This window comes from Talpa occidentalis, unplaced genomic scaffold, assembly GCF_014898055.3.
Source record: "Talpa occidentalis isolate TD23 unplaced genomic scaffold, MPIMG_talOcc4v2.1 talOcc4.11, whole genome shotgun sequence".
In the NCBI taxonomy this organism is placed as follows: domain Eukaryota; kingdom Metazoa; phylum Chordata; class Mammalia; order Eulipotyphla; family Talpidae; genus Talpa; species Talpa occidentalis.
In genome coordinates, this window is record NW_023601104.1 from 63,149,948 (window position 1) to 63,168,835 (window position 18,888).

At 34.6% G+C, this 18,888-nt stretch overlaps 1 protein-coding gene across 5 annotated transcripts in view; it reads right to left on the reverse strand.

The window, feature by feature from the left end:
- Window positions 1-5,809: 5,809 nt before the first annotated feature.
- The window catches only part of DDHD1 (DDHD domain containing 1), a 74,505-nt gene continuing 61,426 nt past the window's right edge, over window positions 5,810-18,888 (reverse strand). For 3 of the 5 annotated variants that reach the window (XM_037503360.2, XM_054690436.1, XM_054690435.1), the window contains 5 exons: window positions 18,162-18,311; window positions 15,827-16,079; window positions 14,629-14,820; window positions 12,058-12,141; window positions 5,810-6,729 (listed from right to left, as the gene is read on the reverse strand). In XM_037503360.2, the coding sequence (XP_037359257.1) occupies window positions 6,548-6,729; window positions 12,058-12,141; window positions 14,629-14,820; window positions 15,827-16,079; window positions 18,162-18,311 (861 nt within the window). In that variant the 3' untranslated portion in view covers window positions 5,810-6,547. The remainder of the gene's footprint in view (window positions 6,730-12,057; window positions 12,142-14,628; window positions 14,821-15,826; window positions 16,080-18,161; window positions 18,312-18,888) is intronic. The other 2 variants (XM_037503361.1, XM_054690444.1) reach the window with 1 other exon arrangement.

Consider the following 18,888-nt stretch of genomic DNA (forward strand, 5'->3'; position numbering starts at 1 on the left):
CAAAAAACTGCCAGACTCTGGCAGAGTTGGGATTAATCATGATAGTCAAATCAGAAAATGGCTATACTTTTCACACAATGAAATATTATCAGAGTCAAGGAGAGATGTTAGTGCATAGTAGAGTCAAAGGAAATAAATGACCCTCATCGATATTTAGTGTCTTCCAGGAGGAAGCTTAATGGTGACGTATTAATATACTTGTTTTTCTATCTTACTCCAACAGAAGACCAGTTACAATCTTCATAAAGAATTATTCCCTAACATATCCTGGCAACTGTAGGGTGGGGAGGAAACAGGTTGTACCCTGCCATGCATAAATGAAAAACCGTAAGGTAACAGACAATACTAAGCATGCTCCCACTCCTATTCAAACACAAAGGCAGAGGAAAAGTTCAAGTTAACTATCTGCCCAGAGACTATTTTGGGCAGACACACACCAGCAGCAAAGACCTTCAATTGTCCAAAAACTTCAATTTCAAATCACTATTTAACTTGTTAGAACCATTTCCAAAGTTACCTACTTGTTAAGAATTTATGAAAGGCCAACATGTCAACGCTATGGAATGAAAGGAACATTAAACATTATTTAACACTGGGGAATTTGTTTCCCTACCAAGTTTCCATGTCACCAAAATGTAAAACTAATAAGATGCTTACAGGGTTATTTTGTTTCTCTTAATTTTTCTTCTGCTTTTTTTTTTCCCTGGGTATTTTGAATCTGAGACATGACAGGAAGTTGGTCCAGACCTGGTGGAACTCTCTTTCAAAAGGGCCTAGGAACAGGGGAGACAACTAGGGATTCAAGCCCAGAGGCCCCTGTCAAGTGCTTGCATCATGCAGGGGGTCAGGTTACATAGGATGACGGGTGAGCTGGGGAGGAGGAGCACACACATGCGATAAAGTAAAATGAGAGGCAGTTTCTGTCTTTTAGGAGTTCTCTTTCTATTAGGGTCAGGTATAAAATAGAGTTAGGAATCAGAATACTATATTGTAATTCTGTTACTAGCTGGTCAAGTGAGCCTTATAGGGTAAAGGTAGTCACTTGTAAAGTGAAAGAATCACATGAAGGGATGGACCGTATAAATAAAGGAATAAATAAAGGAATTAAACATAATCAGCATTTTTTCTAATATACTATTAAAAAAACAAGTTTGGCTAATTTGTGGGAAGAACCCCCACTCCCCCACCTCCCATTGCACTAGCGAGATTCACACTGCATTTAGTATATCAAAGGCTCCCAAAGTTGGCTATAAAGAAATCTTAAATTTAGCACTTCCCAAACATTTTTTGAGATGATAATTTGTTAACTTCTGCAGAACTTGCTTTGGAAAATGATCTGTACACCTGTTCCAGCTTTAGAATTCCACTACTGTTAATAATATTCGTCCTTAGAGACCCCATCACTCTGTCATTGTGCAGTCTTTCACTGAGGCTTTGGTTTGAACTAATATGCTGCTGTTCACCTTTCATGACCATTACTGTTACTTAAATCCTTAACACAAAACTAAAACAAGACTGGATTAGATGACCTCTGTACAAACCCTGACATTTTAGGATTCTTTGAAAATTGTAACAAAATCCACTCATGACAGAAAAGGATATATAACCCAGGCTATTATTACCACGGTGCTGGCATTTACTAAATGAGACCGTTGAGATGTAATTCCACAGCCTGACATTCTCTACACTGCTCTAGCTTCAGCACTATAAAATAGTGCTTTAGCAACTTCCTTTACCTATGCAAATACAAAAGGAGAGTGCAAGGACACTGAGGGTGTGTTGAACTGGCTCTCTAGATTGATTGGATATTTAACAGAGTTAAGAGTTCAATGGGAGTTTCCTGCCAAACCTGCTCTTTGTAGGAACGGCAACATTTTTTAATGTAAGTAAATTATTATAAAGCATTAGGAAACTATATGCCAAGTCAGTTGAGACCCATGGGTGGACAAGAGACAACTTGAGAATAACGACAGGAGCCATGCAACACTCAGTTTGGTCATATTCTACTTTTCTGCAGGGAATGGCTGTGACATGCCCCTTTCAGCTCTGCTTTGACACCTCTTATCACATTGTTTCTCCTTTGGTCCCATTTTCATGCCAACAAGATCACTCAAAAAAGTGATAGACACTAAAGACATAAACTCAAATTAGTTTTTTAAAACTGACCAGAGCTGTACCCATTAATAGGTGAGAAGAAAGATTATTAACCAATGTAATTAATCAGAAAGCAATTAAATTATTTTTCCTTTACAGTTAGTCTTACAGTGTGAAGCCTTCAGGTTTGGTCTGACTCCACTGTGAGAGGCTCAGCTGCCTTCACTGGAATGAATGGTGGAACTGGCTGTGACACTGCACTGACCATTTCTTTCCCTCTGTCTACTCCTTGGGGAATGCAGAGAGGATCTGGTGTGTTAAATGCCTTGTAGACCAGGAGGCGTCAGCCCTCAACAAGTATAAACAGTAGAGAGAAAAAGTGAGTAAGGGTACAGAATGTTTACAAGTTACTGTCTGCAAGCTTCTATAGAATATGTGCAATACAAGAGTAGTTACCAGAACCCAAAACAAAGAGACACCCCACCGATTGGGAGAAAATTTTTGCCCACAACACTAATGATAAAGGATTGATCACAAAAACCTACAAAGAGCTGATGAGACTCAACAAAAAACAAAGTAAATAATCCAGTCAAAAAATGGGCAGAGGAGATAAAAAGAAACATCTCTAAAGAGAAATTGCAAGTGGCCAACAGGTATATGAAAAAATGTTCAACATCACTTGTAATCAGGGAAATGCAAATCAAAACTACAATGAGATGCCATCTTACACCAGTGACTATGGCACATATTAAAAAAAACTAGCAAAAACAAATGTTTTTGCTAGGATGTGGAGAAAAAGGAACTCTCCTGCACTGTTGGTGGGAGTGCAAACTGGTTCAACCACTCTGGAAAGCTGTGTGGAGAGCCCTCAAACTGCTAAAGACGGAGCTTCCATATGATCCAGCGATTCCACTCCTAGGTATTTACCCAAAGGACACAGAAACATTAATTCAAAAGGGCACCTGCACCCCTATGTTTATAGCAGCACTATTTACAATAGCTAAGCTATGAAAACAACCCAAATGCCTAAAAAGAGATGACTGGATCAAGATGTGGTATATATACACAATGGAATATTATCCAGCAATCAAAAAGATAAACTCAGGCAATTTGCAGCAACATGGATGGAGCTGGAAGGGATCATACTCAGTGAAATACTCCGGAAAGAAAAAGAAAAATACTGGATGGTCTCACTCATAGCAGGAATTTAGAAAACCTAAATAAGGGGACAGGAAAAAACCTAATTATAATAGAGTAAAAATCAAAATCAAGAAGCAACTATAAACCAGAGACACACTTCGGGGGTGGGGGAAGAGGGAGTAGGATCAAAACAAGGCGGGTGGGAATTGTAGGGGGGACTATAACCAAGAAGAAAATGCATCCATTGCGCAAAAATGAAAAATGATGTAAAAAATGTATAAAATAAAAAAAATAATAATAAAAAAGAGTAGTTACTAGAAAACCCAGGACAGGGCCTCCCTGGTGGCTTAAGGGGTTAAGCACAGCACTATGAAGCAATCTGCAGCCTCTGCAGCACGAGTTTGATGTCCAGCCAGCCAGGGAACAACTCACATGGCGCAGCAGACCTTTCCTGTCTCACCTGATGCTCCCGTCAACAGTGATTTCAGTCACTCTGCCTGTTCTTTACCCCACTCTGTCTCTGGTGAATCCTCTCACCCCCGCACCTCTGGCCACCTGTACGCCAGCTCTTGTATGCATAAACAAATCAATCTTAAAAAAAAAAAGCCCATTTTGCAATTACGTTCTGAAGTAGAGTCACACTGCTTTATAACAAGTGTAATTGCTGCTTAAAATAAAATTATGAACAACAGGCTTTAAATGCTAATCTCAAAGTAAAGATAAAGCAAGATTTAATACAAAACATTCTTAAGTTTCAAAACTCTCAGGAACCTAGCTGGGCTGAAATTGAATGATCGATTAGTACTCAGAAGAATCATCATAGCATATACACAAAATAGAGAATAAAATTTTAATGGTATCAAAAACAGAACTTTTTGGCTAATTTAGTACTTGCTGGAATAAAGTTGCAAAATGTTACTCAGTAACTGACTTAGCTTCTAAATCAAGCCAGAATTACACATACTCTGTATATTACTTGAGTATATACAAATACATTCCATGATATAACATGCAGAAACTGGAAACAAGATACTGTAAAATCAAAATCACCATCTCTATTGATGAAATAATAAATTGAAAACAAAATACCTGTCCAGTAATCCAGACTATCTCATTTTGAAAAAGGGGTTTTGAGTGTTGCTATTTTCAAGAATTCAAATAAATTCCACATGGTTAAATTTGATTTTGTTTTCTCAATATGAAAAAACAGAAGCAGATATATTCCAACAGCTATGGGAATATATTTCTTTTTACTCAGTATCAAATTAAGAGGTTTGATAACTTTTACTCTTCTCAGGTCAAAAGCTCTCTTCACATTTTAGAGGTTAAGAATGAATCCCTTAAAGCTTAGGGATTAGTGTCATAGCATCTAGCAACATATGTTCATGTACTTTTAGTGATACATGAGTTCAAACATGAGTCATATGAAACATGAGCTTAATTTTCCTGAGAACTAAATTAAACCTACAAAATAAACAGGGTATGAAAATGACCTGAGTACACAGGAATCTCTAAATTTGAAAGGTTGTTTCAGTTTTGCTAAGATCACATCAAAGTCTTTTATAGCAAGGGTTTCTTAGTTACATATTTGGTCACAGAGCCTAGGGATCTTTTTAAACACTAAAATGAAGTGATTTATGTTGTGCAAATTCACTGAAAGGTCAAAAAACAAGAGGACAGATGGTGCTGAGTAAAAGCTACAAATTACGTCACAGCTTCTACTACCTTATAAAGAAAGGAGTAGGTTAGATGTGCAACTGACCAACTCTGCTACCAGTTGACAAATTACTGGGAGGCGAAGAGAATCCTCGCAACATAAACTAAGACAGCACCTTAAGTGGAACCTAGTGGAAGCCACTCTGAAGTGAGTGAGGATTGGTTGTGGCAGAGATGGCTACTCATTCCCTCTAAGTAATTCTTCCTCAAGTATGTGAGAACCCAAGAATGTATAAGCAGGATAAAATATTGGCTTCAAAATCATTTCTCCAAATTATGAATTGCAATTTATGTTGTTACTATTTGCAAACTAAGAGGTCCTATGAATTATTAGTCACTGTATGGCATATAAAAGAACACAGTCTGGCTTCAATCTAAGCTCTTCTGGTTTTCTCCATAACTAATTTGAGGCACTTTAAATGTTTTGGTGCCTTAATAAATTAACATGTAACATGAGAGAACACTCATTTAAGTTACCTCAAGGAGCTACTACATAGATTATTGAATCTTAAAGAACTTTGAGCTCCTCAGATGAAAAGCACTGTGTCAATAATTACAGCTGACGAAAACTCTTTGAATGCCGCAGAATGCTGATCTATTGTGCCTTATGTCTCAATCATGTTTTCTTAAATACTTTAAAAGTAAAATTTGTCAGTGGCACGCCACATCAATATATACATCAATTTTTTGGCACATTGATGTTTATATCTGTAAAGTAGCTGTCATACTAACTTTCCATCAAAGTTAACAAGATGTACCCATTATGCAGTACTTTCAGTCAAGTTTAGAAAACTTTAGCGTTCTCTTAGGTACATGTGACATAATAAAATAAAAAAAAAATAACTGAACTAGTGTTATCTGTGTGAAACCATAAATTTTTAATGGAAAAAAATACTGAAAGTAAGCCACAGTGTCTATATATTCATCTGAAGAGTACAAAGATGGATTTCTGGGAAAAAAACACTAGAGAAAATAAATGTGGTTCTTAAATTGTTCAAAGAAAAATATTTTAAAGAATGTAATATTTCACACATTGAAATAAAGTAATTAGAGGAAATAAATTAAAAATAGTTCAAATATTTTTGTTTTAGCATTAGTTTTCTAAACAAGTTAATTTCAACACACTTTAAATCTTTTATGCTCTTCTTTCAAAGAACTGTGGAAATGGAATCTTTCATAGACATCATGATGATACCACCTTAGGAATTTTACACAGGGATATGCTGGATATCCTGACCATTTTAGAGTTATAACATATTTGTTTACTACATTAGATTCAGCCCAATAATATACCTTTATATTTGGGAGAAATTAGATTGTGATTTATAACCTGACATTTATCCAAACCTTCCTCAATTCCAGGTCATGCTTGATTCTCTGCAGGGAGTTCTGTCAGATTCATAATCAAAATGATGAAAATTGAAAATAACTTCTTTTGGACTGAGAAATGTTTTTTCTTTTTTAAATAAAGTGCTTTAAAATTATTTTCTGCCCTAAACAAAACTGAAACATACTTAAACCTGAAATCTCCATATCTTGACACTCATATTTTAACAGGAAAAAAATCAGTTTTGGGCCAACAATGTCCTTCAAGAGTTCAGATTGGATCTAAATTGGCCTTTGCATTATCATCGTGCTCATGTTTGTACATAAAGGTTAAGAGAAAGAGGGCAACATCCAAAGATGACCAATAGGCAGTATGCGATGTGACAGCGGACCAATAGCGGCTCTCCACAAGGCCTTCTCTGAGTTCAAAATCAATTCTGTGATCCAATTCCACTGCAAAGAAAAGAAGTCAAACAAACGAATAAAGATTACAATATGGTATGTACTATATAGATTTACTAGAGTTGAGAATAAAAATTGAATTAACTGTGATTCAAATTACCTTTTTTTAAAGTAACTTTCACTCTAATCTCAAAACAAACAAACAAAAAACCCTCAAAAGAGCCTCAGTAGCTCACGATTCTATTTGGTGGAATCCTTTTCTTTGCACACTCAAGTCAATATGGAGTAATAAGGAAAACAAACAAAAAAACTCCTTGGTATCATGGAGTGTAAAGTAGTCCTTCCTTATCCACAAGACAAACAATCTAAGACCCACAGTGGATGCCTGAAACCATGGTGAACACAAACCATGTACATACTATGTTTTTCCCATATGTATATAAAATTTAATTTATAAATTAGGCAAAGCAAGAGATTAACAAAACAGATTATAACAATATACCGTCATAAAATGTGACTGGTCTTCTCAAAATATCTCATTGTATGCAATAGGTTTTCAGACTGCAGGTAACAAACTATGCAGAACAGTAGGTAAGGGGGACTACTATATTTGAAGTAAAGAAACTGGGCTCAAATTCTGGCTTTCCCATTTAATCTGCATGCGTAATTTGTAAAATAAGAAATACAGCCCACTTGCAGAATTATGGACCAAGTTTACAAGCAGCAATGCCTGAGGGAGTGCAACAGGTCACACAACAGGTCATACGCCTCCTTCACTGGGAGGTGGCCCTTCATATCAACCGGCTCTGTGGCGTTATGGGTAAGAAAACCATCTGTTTACAGCCCTAAAATGTTTTCTTTCCTACTGGCTGAATTCTTTAGAGGCCACCACAACACACCCTAATCTCCATATGGTCTCCAAATGCATCTATGACATACACGTGCTCATTAAATTTGTGTGCAATGAAGAATCCACTGGGTGACTGGGAAAATTAAACTGGGAGGAACAGGAGTGATGCTTGGGAGGAAAGGCTTCACTTATAACAGTGATGTCCTCAAACAATGCAATGAATACACCCACAAAGAGTCCCTGCAATACCTGTTAGAAAATAAAAAATCACCTTATCAAGTCAAGGCTGTAAGAGAATTGTAAGGAGTCATTTAATAAATCCTTAGAGAAATATTTTGGCCTTCAGAAACTCTTATAACTGTCAGTGAGTCACACAGTATTTTGAATAGTCTATTTTAAAAGCAAGACAAAACACCTAAATCACTATCACCCAGACACTCAAAAATCCATTCTTTGTTCAGAGTGCCAGAGGTGGTTACAAGTAAAAACTGGTGAAAGTTGAGGTTATAGAAAAAGCAAGGCTGTTTTACACTGGGAATAATCACACTTAGGAAATCTTATTCTTGTGAATAACTTCATATATATATATATATATATATATATATATATATATACACACACACACACGTATAGCTAGTGCTTATTTTAAACAGTTATTTTGTGACAATGCCATTTTGTGACTTAAAAATGCTTACACGGTAATATTTTTTCCTATTCCATTGTGCTTTTGTGACAGAAATGACCATGGATCTAGCTGTACATTTTCAGATCAGGTTTACACTTAAGTAATCCATACCAATTAGACCATGAAACACTTGATTTTTAACTGCTATTCTCATTTAAATTATGATAAACTAATATGTCCTAATTTTTTTATCTTTTGTATTCCCTGGGACATTTGTGTTAAGTCTGTTGTCTGTTAATTCTGCCACAACAGACAAGAGGATGAAAAAAGAGGAAACTGGAATTCTTAAGCATGATGAAGACAAGTCAAGTTGAAGTTAGTTATAAAGGAGGAATAAGAGAAAACAGAAGAGTTGGGAAACACATGCATTGATACTGGTAAAGACCACAAAGATACAGAATTTTTAAGAATTCTCTTTCAAATGCCATTATACAATGTCTTCCTAGTCCAAGAGTCTAGTTAAACTGTTGTTTCAAAGTCAAAGGAAGAACTTTCCTGTTAAAACAGGTATTAATTGGCTTTACTTTTATGTCCCTGAAATTTATTAACATGCTATTACTGTTGTATAATACTGCCCTTCATATATTGGACACCCAGATGCTAAAAGTTTAATGTCCTTTTAAATGTCCTTGTCATTCTTATCACTTTAGTGTCCTTAACTAGATTGGCCCTCCCAGTCCCTTACTACTTATCTGTAGGTTGTCCTTATCAAAATGGGAATTTAGGTAGCCAGCTTATATCTGGTCAACCCATTCTGGCCTCCCATCCTCCTTAAAAGGTTTACCCCATGCAGTCTGGTTGCCAGTGCAGTTGGCTTCATGTGTTGGTTTTCAGGTGGATGAATGGAATTCAGTGGGCCTAAGACTCATCCCTTTCCCTTTTATATAGATCACAGCTTCTACATGGCACCATTCTTTTCTATGCTGTGAGGTCTGCTCTCAGCCAAAGAAGATTCAAATCTACATGGGACTATGTCAGACCTTATTAACATATCAAGAATGGAAGGCCCCACACAGTTTAGTTTTTTTCCTAGTTTCTTTGAGTTAGGTCAAAGAAAAAGGAGAACATAAAATCATCATTTTGTTTTTCTCTCTCAAGTACCTAAGTGCTAGAATCCCTCTGTTCACAAATAAAAGAATGAGATCCCCAAATAGTTGAAATGAGGAAAAGACTATTGGTTTTTACCAATCTTCAGCAGTTTGCTTATACTGTGTTAAAACATAATTTTCTTTTGCTGTGGAGTCATGCATATAGGCATATTTCCCTCCATTCCCCAAGTCAGTACCTACAATCTACTTAGCGCGAGGAAGTACTGTTAGTATTGTGCTTTCATCAGAGAATTCTTTGTGCACAAGGCTTGCAATATGGGAAAAAAAAAAACATGTAAATAGGAAGTAAGCGTTTTACTATAATAATGTGTACTAATTAAACAGGGCTTGCTTATTTAAATGGATGTATCATAACTTGCCTGGAGAGAGATTTTGAAAAACTCAGTGACGCTTAAAAGTTATCTGATTTGCCATATGTGGAATATAACAAAACAAAGGGTCAGACGAAACTAAACCAAATCAAACCCTAGAAATCTGACTGCAGAAAGGATGCTATCAAAGGGGTAGGGTGGGGAACAAAACAGGAGAGGGTCCAATGGACTGTGGTTGAGGTTGAGGATTACTTGTGCTTTGGTGGTGTGGTAAAATACATCTGAGGGGTGTAACCCAAGAGTCTTAAATCATTTGTAGTGCTGTGAGCGAATAGTATCTCAATTAAAAAAATACAATTAAAATTATCTTATTTGCAAATAATTATTATGGTCATAACTGCATAATTTTGGGCCCCAGGAAAACATCAAGAAAAATATTTAAACTACTAGTAAAGGAAACTCTGTTGTAAGATTCATTAGCAATAAGACTATGTCCAGAGTTCTTGTTAGCAAGTCAATCTTATTTTTATGCTGCTATTATACACTTCATGTGATTAGTTGTTTGACAGTCAAGGATTATTTACATTTTGTGAAAATTATCTCAGTTCCAAATATATTTAAGAATATTCTCCAACCATCCTTTATCTAAAAAATAATCAACATAAACTCTAAAATGAGTTTTATAATTGTCATATTCACCAACTTTTTTTCCAACACAAATCTATCCTGAAAGACAATCATAAACCTAACATTTAACAACAGATGGGCAACGTGGGCAAATAAAGTTTCTATGGGTAAATCTTGAATATAAAAAAATTTCAGGAGATTGAACCATCTCAATCTTTTCTAGACACATTTAGGAAGCTTCCCTTTCTACTACTCCTTGGGTCTTCTCAAGAAAACTAACTTTTGTTTCTCTGTAAGTCCTGTGTTTCCATGTTTTTGCTTATGCTGTTTCTTCTCTCTACAATCTATCTTTATCTCTGTCCAAATCCTACTTCCACCAAGTCTTTTATGATTTCCCCTGTGAAAACATTTCTTAGTCCTTAGAACTGATAGAATTCTTTATATGTAACTCTATGTGGCTTATCATACATAGTCTATCACTTATTTGAGTTATCTACTTTTCTTACTACAACTTTATTCTCTACGAAAGACTGAATTTCCAAAATAGCATTTAATGTATTTACAGTAAGCACTGAAGTTTGTTTTATCTTGCTATTTTTTCTAATGCCTATCATTGCATCTTGGTTCATGCTAAACATTTATTAAATTATTGCTGAATGGCTAAAAATAGGGAAGGAGAAAATGGAAGTCACATACATGTCACTATCTGTATCAGATGGCTAGAGTTAGAATTAGTGGTCAAACTGCTTAGAAAGTTGGGGTGGTTTTAAGACAGTGGGTATAAGGCCTACTTGATTATAGGACATGTGGATGAATGGCTTCATTTTCAAAAACTCAAAAAGCACAAATCAAATTATTTCTTAATGAAAGTGACTTACATGGGTAAGGACCAGAGAAAGCACTTATGTAAGATAATTTCTTGAGAATTTCACTGAGTTAAATCAACCAAACTATTGCTAAAAAACAATAAAACAAGCCAGTTTGTTTTGGTTTGGAATTTGTATCAAGAAATTTTTTGGAAATGAAAAAAAGCATGAAAATTAGCAATTAAATAAAGAACTTGAAAAATCAGACAGGGTTAAAAAAAAATCCAAAGAAAAACCTGCAGCATATTTTTTGTTAAAGTCTAATATTAAAAGAAAGGGGGGGGGGAAGTAGTTGTAGGAAAAGGAATGAGAAATTGGTGGTAAAAACAATTTTAAGCTGCTAAGATTAATCTTTAGTGAAATCTTATAAACTGCTGAAAATTGAGATTGAAAATATCTCTTATATTTGTTACTAATTTTTAAAAAGTGAACCTGTACCTCCAAAGAATATTAAGTATTTGTGTTGAAACCAGATATCAGTCATGCCATAACTATAAGCCCTAAGTGATTATGTTATTGACATTTGAAATAACTATGAATGATTAAATTCTTTACACCTTGAAATATCTACCTGTAATATTTTTGTATCTACCTCTATTACATGGAAAGAATAGTAAACCTCTTCTGAATCCTTTAGGACAACAGAGAAGGAAATGGCCTAATGCTTTTCTCCCCTCTCTATAAGAATCTTTCTTTGTGGGGGTGTACAGGAATATCCTAGATCTCACATTAAGTAGCTAATCAATACTAGTGTTTCAGGACCACTACCACTTAAGATTAAAAAATACAGGAAGAAATACATATACAATAGTCTATAATGGTAACATTCAAGCTGATCTAATAAAATTGATCCAATTTTTCAGTGAGCAAAAGAACTCTGAGTAGGTCATTTTCATAGTATTCTGAATGCTATTCCTGACATATACCATACCGAGGGCATTATCTTTATTCTGCATTACATTTCCCGGAAAAAGAAGTTGTGGGAGATTAAATAACGATTCCTGAAGTCTGAAATCTGTGAAAAGAAAACATAAGATGCTGTAAAGTGTTGGCTGATGGCTACAAATGGCTTTCACTGATGCAGTGGCCAAAAGTTAGAACAATCCTCCCAAATAAGCTGATTAAACTAGCATACATAAAGAAGTATACACTGTGGTTTTTGTGAAGAGCATTTTCATAGAAAATGTAAACATAATTAACTTTGAAATATCATGTCATAATCTGTTAACACTCAGATATCCCCAAGATTTATAGTTCATGTACAGGCTAATAATTTAGAGGCAAAACAATGCTAAAAGAAATAGATCTTTGCATAACTATTACAAACACAGGAGTGTGCAAGAAATGAAATAATATACCACTGGAAAAAAAGCCTAGATTTTCAAAAGTGATAAAGAATAGCTATATAAGATGCTCTAACTTGATGACAATAACATGGTTTCAAAGTTGAAGTTACTCTTCAAAGCAACCCTGTATCAATCATGAACTCAAAGTCCACATCCCCTAACCCTCAAAGAACAAGAGAGTCAAAGTCAGTAGCTTCTGAATTAAAGGTTATTGAGAACTCAGGCAATCAATGTGAGCAGAAAGAGGAAAGGAGGAAAGGAAAGAAGCCAGAATCACACCAAATCACAAAGACCAAATTGTAGAAAGACTGAAGGAAGAAAGGTTTCATGAATTTATAAGATATAGCCCAAACAGCAATTAGACATAAGATACTGTCTAAATCAGGTTAACATTGAAGAGGATATTAAGTCCAAGAATTAGTAGAGCAAAGCTTGGGAATTTGATTTGAAACGCAGAATCCTACTGTAGCAATGTCCAGTTTTTATAGTTACATCTAAGTTTAGAGAAGAATATATGTAACTAAGACTAACGATTAGCTCATGCTTAGTTGAATCTGTAATTGACAAGGAATTTACTATTAGGACAATTAAAGAATTTATATGCAAGCATGATAAAATGTATTTTGTTAAACTAGCACAATATAATAATCTAATACAGCTCATCACCTTACTGACTGTTGTCCTAAAAAAAGAAATCAGAGGATTTTCATATGAATTTGAAATCAGTATAATAAATATAAAAAAACTAAAAAATACTTTTCTTGCCTCAGATTCTATAGATCCTTTACAGATGTCTTTATTATCCTTTCTCTGGGGCTCAAATCCTACCCTATTCTTATTCCTTCATTCACCCTAATGTTTCCTATTATCACTGTTGTGTATTATTACATGGAATTGTGACTTTTACTTGCTATCTTAACAAAATTCTTTGAAATTGATTTTCCTCAGAAATTTAGAGTTCTTTTGATATCTGCATGTCACAACAGAATTTTTTATTTTCACAACAGCATTTCTGATATTAAATAGAAATGAGAACCTAAGTCATCAACAGTATAGGTATTCATAAGAAAATTAATGTATGAATTTTGTAAAAGTATCAAAGTCAAGAAAGAAATTTTTAGGCAAGAACTTTCAAATGTATGCAATTATGAAATTCTCAATGCTCAGAGTCTGACAGAGATAAGATAAAATTAAAAAATGCTATTGGCCCAATTTGAAATGTCTGGGACATCTCATCCTGGAGTACAGCTGACTGTGGAAAAAGATCTAGTCTCTAGGATGGTTACATCTGAACTTCCATTTTAAGTGAATTTTATAGATGGCAATGGATGCTGGTCATTTTAAAATTTAGAGTAATAGAAAATAAGGCTACAGAGTATGTGAAATGAAATCTGCTTAAAAATTTTTAGAGAAATAAAGTTAAAATTTTCCTCTTCCTTTATAGTCACAGAAAAGCAGCAGCTAGCTTAGAATGTACATTTCCTTATAATGTCAAAGGAAAAATAGGAGTTGACTTATTTGTTTTCTTTTATTATATACTTAAATATTAAGGTTCAAGTTTAGAACTCTAGAAATATATACTTAAGGATATATTTATAGTGTTTCACAAATATTAGAGATTTTAAACCTTATAAATTTATTGGAAAAAATTAATGTTCCACGCTAGTACAAAGTCCAGCATAACTAAACACTTATTCACTCATTTCTTGAGTACCTACTTTATTTGAAGTTAGCTAGGATAATGCTGGAAACCACATAGAAGATCCAACAGAATTTAAATTTTGAAGGTAATTAGGGGGCAGTATGGCCTTGGCTGAGCAATTAAAAAAAAAAAATCAATACTAGATAGCATAGGTTTGACACATTTACATGAATTTGTTTATGGTTGAGAGGACTACATATAAAAAAACCCTACAAAAAATCGTTATTTACCCCCAAGGAGATCTGTTTTATGCTTGATGGTTAAGAACCCTATGCTAAATGGCCCTGGTTATTAATACCCTTAATTATTAACTCACCAGTGCAGAGTAACTGCATTTACCTGGGGATTATCTTAAAAATGTAAGCAGAGGAACAGTGTTAATATCTTAATCTGCTCTCTCCTCAAGTTTAGAAATACACAGTATAAAGTTAAGGAACAAACTGTATGAACTAACATGCAGAATCAAGAAAGCCAGAAGTGCTATGTGGAAGAGTCTGTGTTGCCACAGTGGTAGTAGGAGGCGAGGGAACTGGCTTCTTCTCTTCTTCTATAGTGTCTTTTGATGTCTCCGATGGCTGTGGAGCAGATGAACGTCCAAATCTTGAGAACAGCATTCCTCCAAGTCCCTTTCCAATGCTAGCAGCCCCTGCATTTCACAAAACAAGAAGGTCATTGAATTACACTATATTCCAAGCTAAAAATCAACACCCATAATTATAGTCAGTTGGCAGTAGAAGGAACAAGACCTAGTCATATGTTTCCAGGTTGGGAATACAAGAAAAATCAAAATCTGTATTATAGGTTTCTAAATAAAAATAGAGCTGAATAGACTTAAAGTTGTATAAACTATACAAATACAAGTCAGAAATGAAGGAATAAAGATTCTATTTTATTCAAGTACTTTTATTCAAGGTATCTGGTAATATGGAAAAAAAATCTAATAAATTTTTTATTAAAATTATGGGCATAAATTTACTATTGAAATACTTACTACTGAGGTGCTTATGTTATAAAAATGCTCTCAGTAAACAATCTGCAAGTATGACTAAATGAAATATAGATGAGTTCTGCAGACAAAGCCTATTATAGTGCCACCTTGTGGCATATTTATATTAAGGCAACTTATAACCCAAAACAATGCACAAATTCAAGTGGCAAATAATTTGAGATCCAGTGCTTTACCAAACATAGTGACTGGTACTTTATGTAGAGCATTCAAAGAGAAATTAAATATTCTGTTTTTCTCAGGAAGGAGACCATTTGAAAGACTCAACATATAGATCAGAGAATGGGTTGGCGGGGGTACCTGTACAACTTAAGTATGGCCTCATTTCACAGATGAGGATGCACAATATTAGAAACTACATGACCTACCTAAGATCGCATAGTGAGAGGTAGGGCTAAGATTAAAATGAAGGAATTGAATCCCAGACCTCCTCTTGTCTATCCAGCTAGCTTATGCTCTGAACCAATAGAATCTGCTAATTAGAGTACTTCAGACCTTTTAGTTCTCAAATATGAACAATGAGAGAGTTAATGGGGATTAACTGTTGGACATTTTATAATACACAGAGTATTTCAATGGAGCCCAAATTTAATACCTAGGGAAAAGTGCTTAGATTCGCTGATAAGGATTACTTAAGAGAATTTACCTAGTATGCTTGCTTTGCCTATATTTGTTATAGATTCCCCATAGTGTCGGCGGGATAAAACTGGTGAGGTCACAGGGCTTGGTATTGTTGAAATGCCTTCATTCTCTGAAATTGAGGTAGGTTCTTTTGCTGGATGGAGAAAGCTTGGCTTCATATGCTCATAAGGTAGAGGATTTGAAGTATTATACCAGTGGATCTGAACAGGTGAAATGTTGCTGTAGTGTTTCAGTATCAATGGTTCTAATCTATAAGCCTTGACAAAAAAAATTCAAAGAAACGTATCATTAGGATACAACGTTAGGAATTCTTATTCTGTCGTATGCTCAGTAGAGCTTAGAGAGAAGAATTTTAAAAAAACTGGTATTTCTAACATGTATTCCCATTTGTTGACTTAATAATATGTAATTGGTCTATATATCCTTAGAGATGAAATTATAAGCAAGAAGAGTTAGTCTAGGCTAACAGTGTCCATTAATTAGTTTTTCTGAGAAACATTCATTTTTATTATGTTCTGATATCATTTAACAATTTTAAAGATTTTTATTTTTTTATGCATATAAGAACTGGGGTGTAGGCCAGAGGTGTGGGGTGAGGGTGATGGGGAGAGGATTCACCAGGGACAGAGTGCAGAGCAGAACTGGCGGATCTACTATAATACCCTGCTGAGGGGAGCAGCGGGCAAGACAGGAGAGGCCTGCTGTGCCATGTGGGCTAGCTCCCTGGCGGGGATTGAACTCATGCCACAGTGGCTGGAAATAGCTGGATAACGCTGAGACTTCAACCCCTACGCCACCAGGGAGGCCCTCATTTAACAATTTTATATTAGTCTCACAGACAAAACTGAAAGCAGTATGATATAAACAGTGTTTGTTCTGGAACTACAGAATCTGATCTAACTAGAGAACTTTGGGGTCTTCTGGCCCTCAAATAAGAACAGTAAAAGAGCATTAATGGGGCCATTTTTAATATCTTAGAAGCTGTTACCAACTCTTTTCAAACAGATTAATATTGTGATAGCACAAGTTAGATGCTGATATAACACCATTTCTCTATGTGAAGTAAGAATGATGGAAGAGAAAACCAGTGGACTTGTAGTCAGAATTTCCTGAGTTTGTATTGTGGTCTCTGTCACTTATTAACTGAATGATACTTATCAAGTCACAAGGTCTAAGAGCCTCAGTTTCTTGAGCTGTATAAAAGTAGATTCACTTCCTACTTCACAAAGATGTTGGAAAGAACAGATAACATTTGTAAAAACCACCTAGGCACAGTTCTATAACAAGATCATACAAAAGACAGGGTATACACTGAAAGCTCAGAGTTCAGCTATAAACTCGAATTCACATTCAAGTTGTAAGAAACAGGTAAAATGAATGTACATTAATGAAATACTTAAAATCTAAACAGGGACTTACATATATTTTAGTTAATCCTAACCCTATGAAATAAGGTATTACCAGGTAAACCATAAAACTGCTATTTTTAAGAAAAAAATTTCACTGAATTGGAATCTAATATTAGATTCAAATACAAACTACACAGTCTTGGTCTTCACTTCTGAGACTATTTAGCTATTTAACATATAGAAAATTTTCTAGAATTCTGGTATTTAGCATATTTATTTGGTACAAACTAAAGTTTTTTGACAAGATTTTACACAATTATAAAATTCTATTTTTCAGAGAATGCTATTTTTCAGAGAATTAGTTATATCTAGCCTTGTGCCCAAAAGGAGTTAAAGTATTTTTTCTCATCTAAAAGTATTACATGGCATTAAACTGTTCACCGAACAAGATCCTTGCAAAGTTTACACTGAAAAAAACTTAAAGTACAAAAATAATAGAGAATATAAAAATCCAAAATTTCATAATTCTACCAGCTAAAATAAACGGGTCTGCTTTTTCATATTTAATATACTTATACATTATATACATACCATTATGTATAACTAATATATTTAAATATTTTTATTTCTAAGAGGATCTACCAAACATTTTAATATTGTAGCAGGTTTTAGAGAAAAAAAAAGTATTTAAAGTGGGATTTTCAAAATTTATGGTTACTAGGTCACAGTACTACAACTGGTTAAGGTTCAGAAGTCCAACGATTCCAGTCACTCATATTAAGTGTCCATGCAATTTTTTTTACATTACCACCTAAACAGGTCATCTCTAAAGTATTTTATTTCTCAATCTCTAAATTAACCAAAGCACAAATGTTTTAAAAATTAGTTTCTCATTAGTTCAGATTATCTGAATTATCTCACAAGAGTTCTTATAGATTCTCTTAGGAATAATTTGTTATTGATAAAAAAGTGTCTATATTAGTATCTCACCACTGGATCTGTTGGATGAAAAATATTTAGTAACCGGTTACAAATCTGTCTAGGCAAAATATGGTCTTGACTTCCAGAGTTTCCTGGGCGGATACCACGCAATGCCAAAAAAACTGCTAGTGGGGATCCCATGCAGAAGAAATTCTCCACCTAAAATGATAAAGTCATCCAAAATTTAAAAAACGGTGATGTGTTTTAGGTATATAACATATAAAGAAATGCAACTAATAAAAGTAACTCCAAATATATTTGTCTTTTTAAATGAGTTTGTCCAGGTGGTATTTGCATTATTGGTTAACCATTAATTATTCTAAACAATATTTTTAGGAGCAACTTTATTATCTTTAAGTCTAACAAAACAGAGAATGAGGATAGGACAAGGAAGATCACTTCATTGTGTTTCTAATATGCTAATATGCTAATCAAATAGTTATTAAACTATTATTCTGTGTGAAGTAATGCACTAGGTGCTATGAAAGACATAAAAACCAATAAGGCAGAGTCTCTGCACTCAGAGTTTGGGGAAGGCAGAATAAAATAAGTGCTCAATAGGGGGAAGGAAATGTTAGAGTAGAAGAGAGAATGATTAATTTTAATTCTGAGGATTTACAAACAAGGTAGCATTTGGCATTGACCATAAAAGATGAACAGGATCTCCATAGTTGGTTTGGGATGATGGTGCTAGAAATAATGTTCTAGACTGACAGAACCAGATAAACCAGATAAA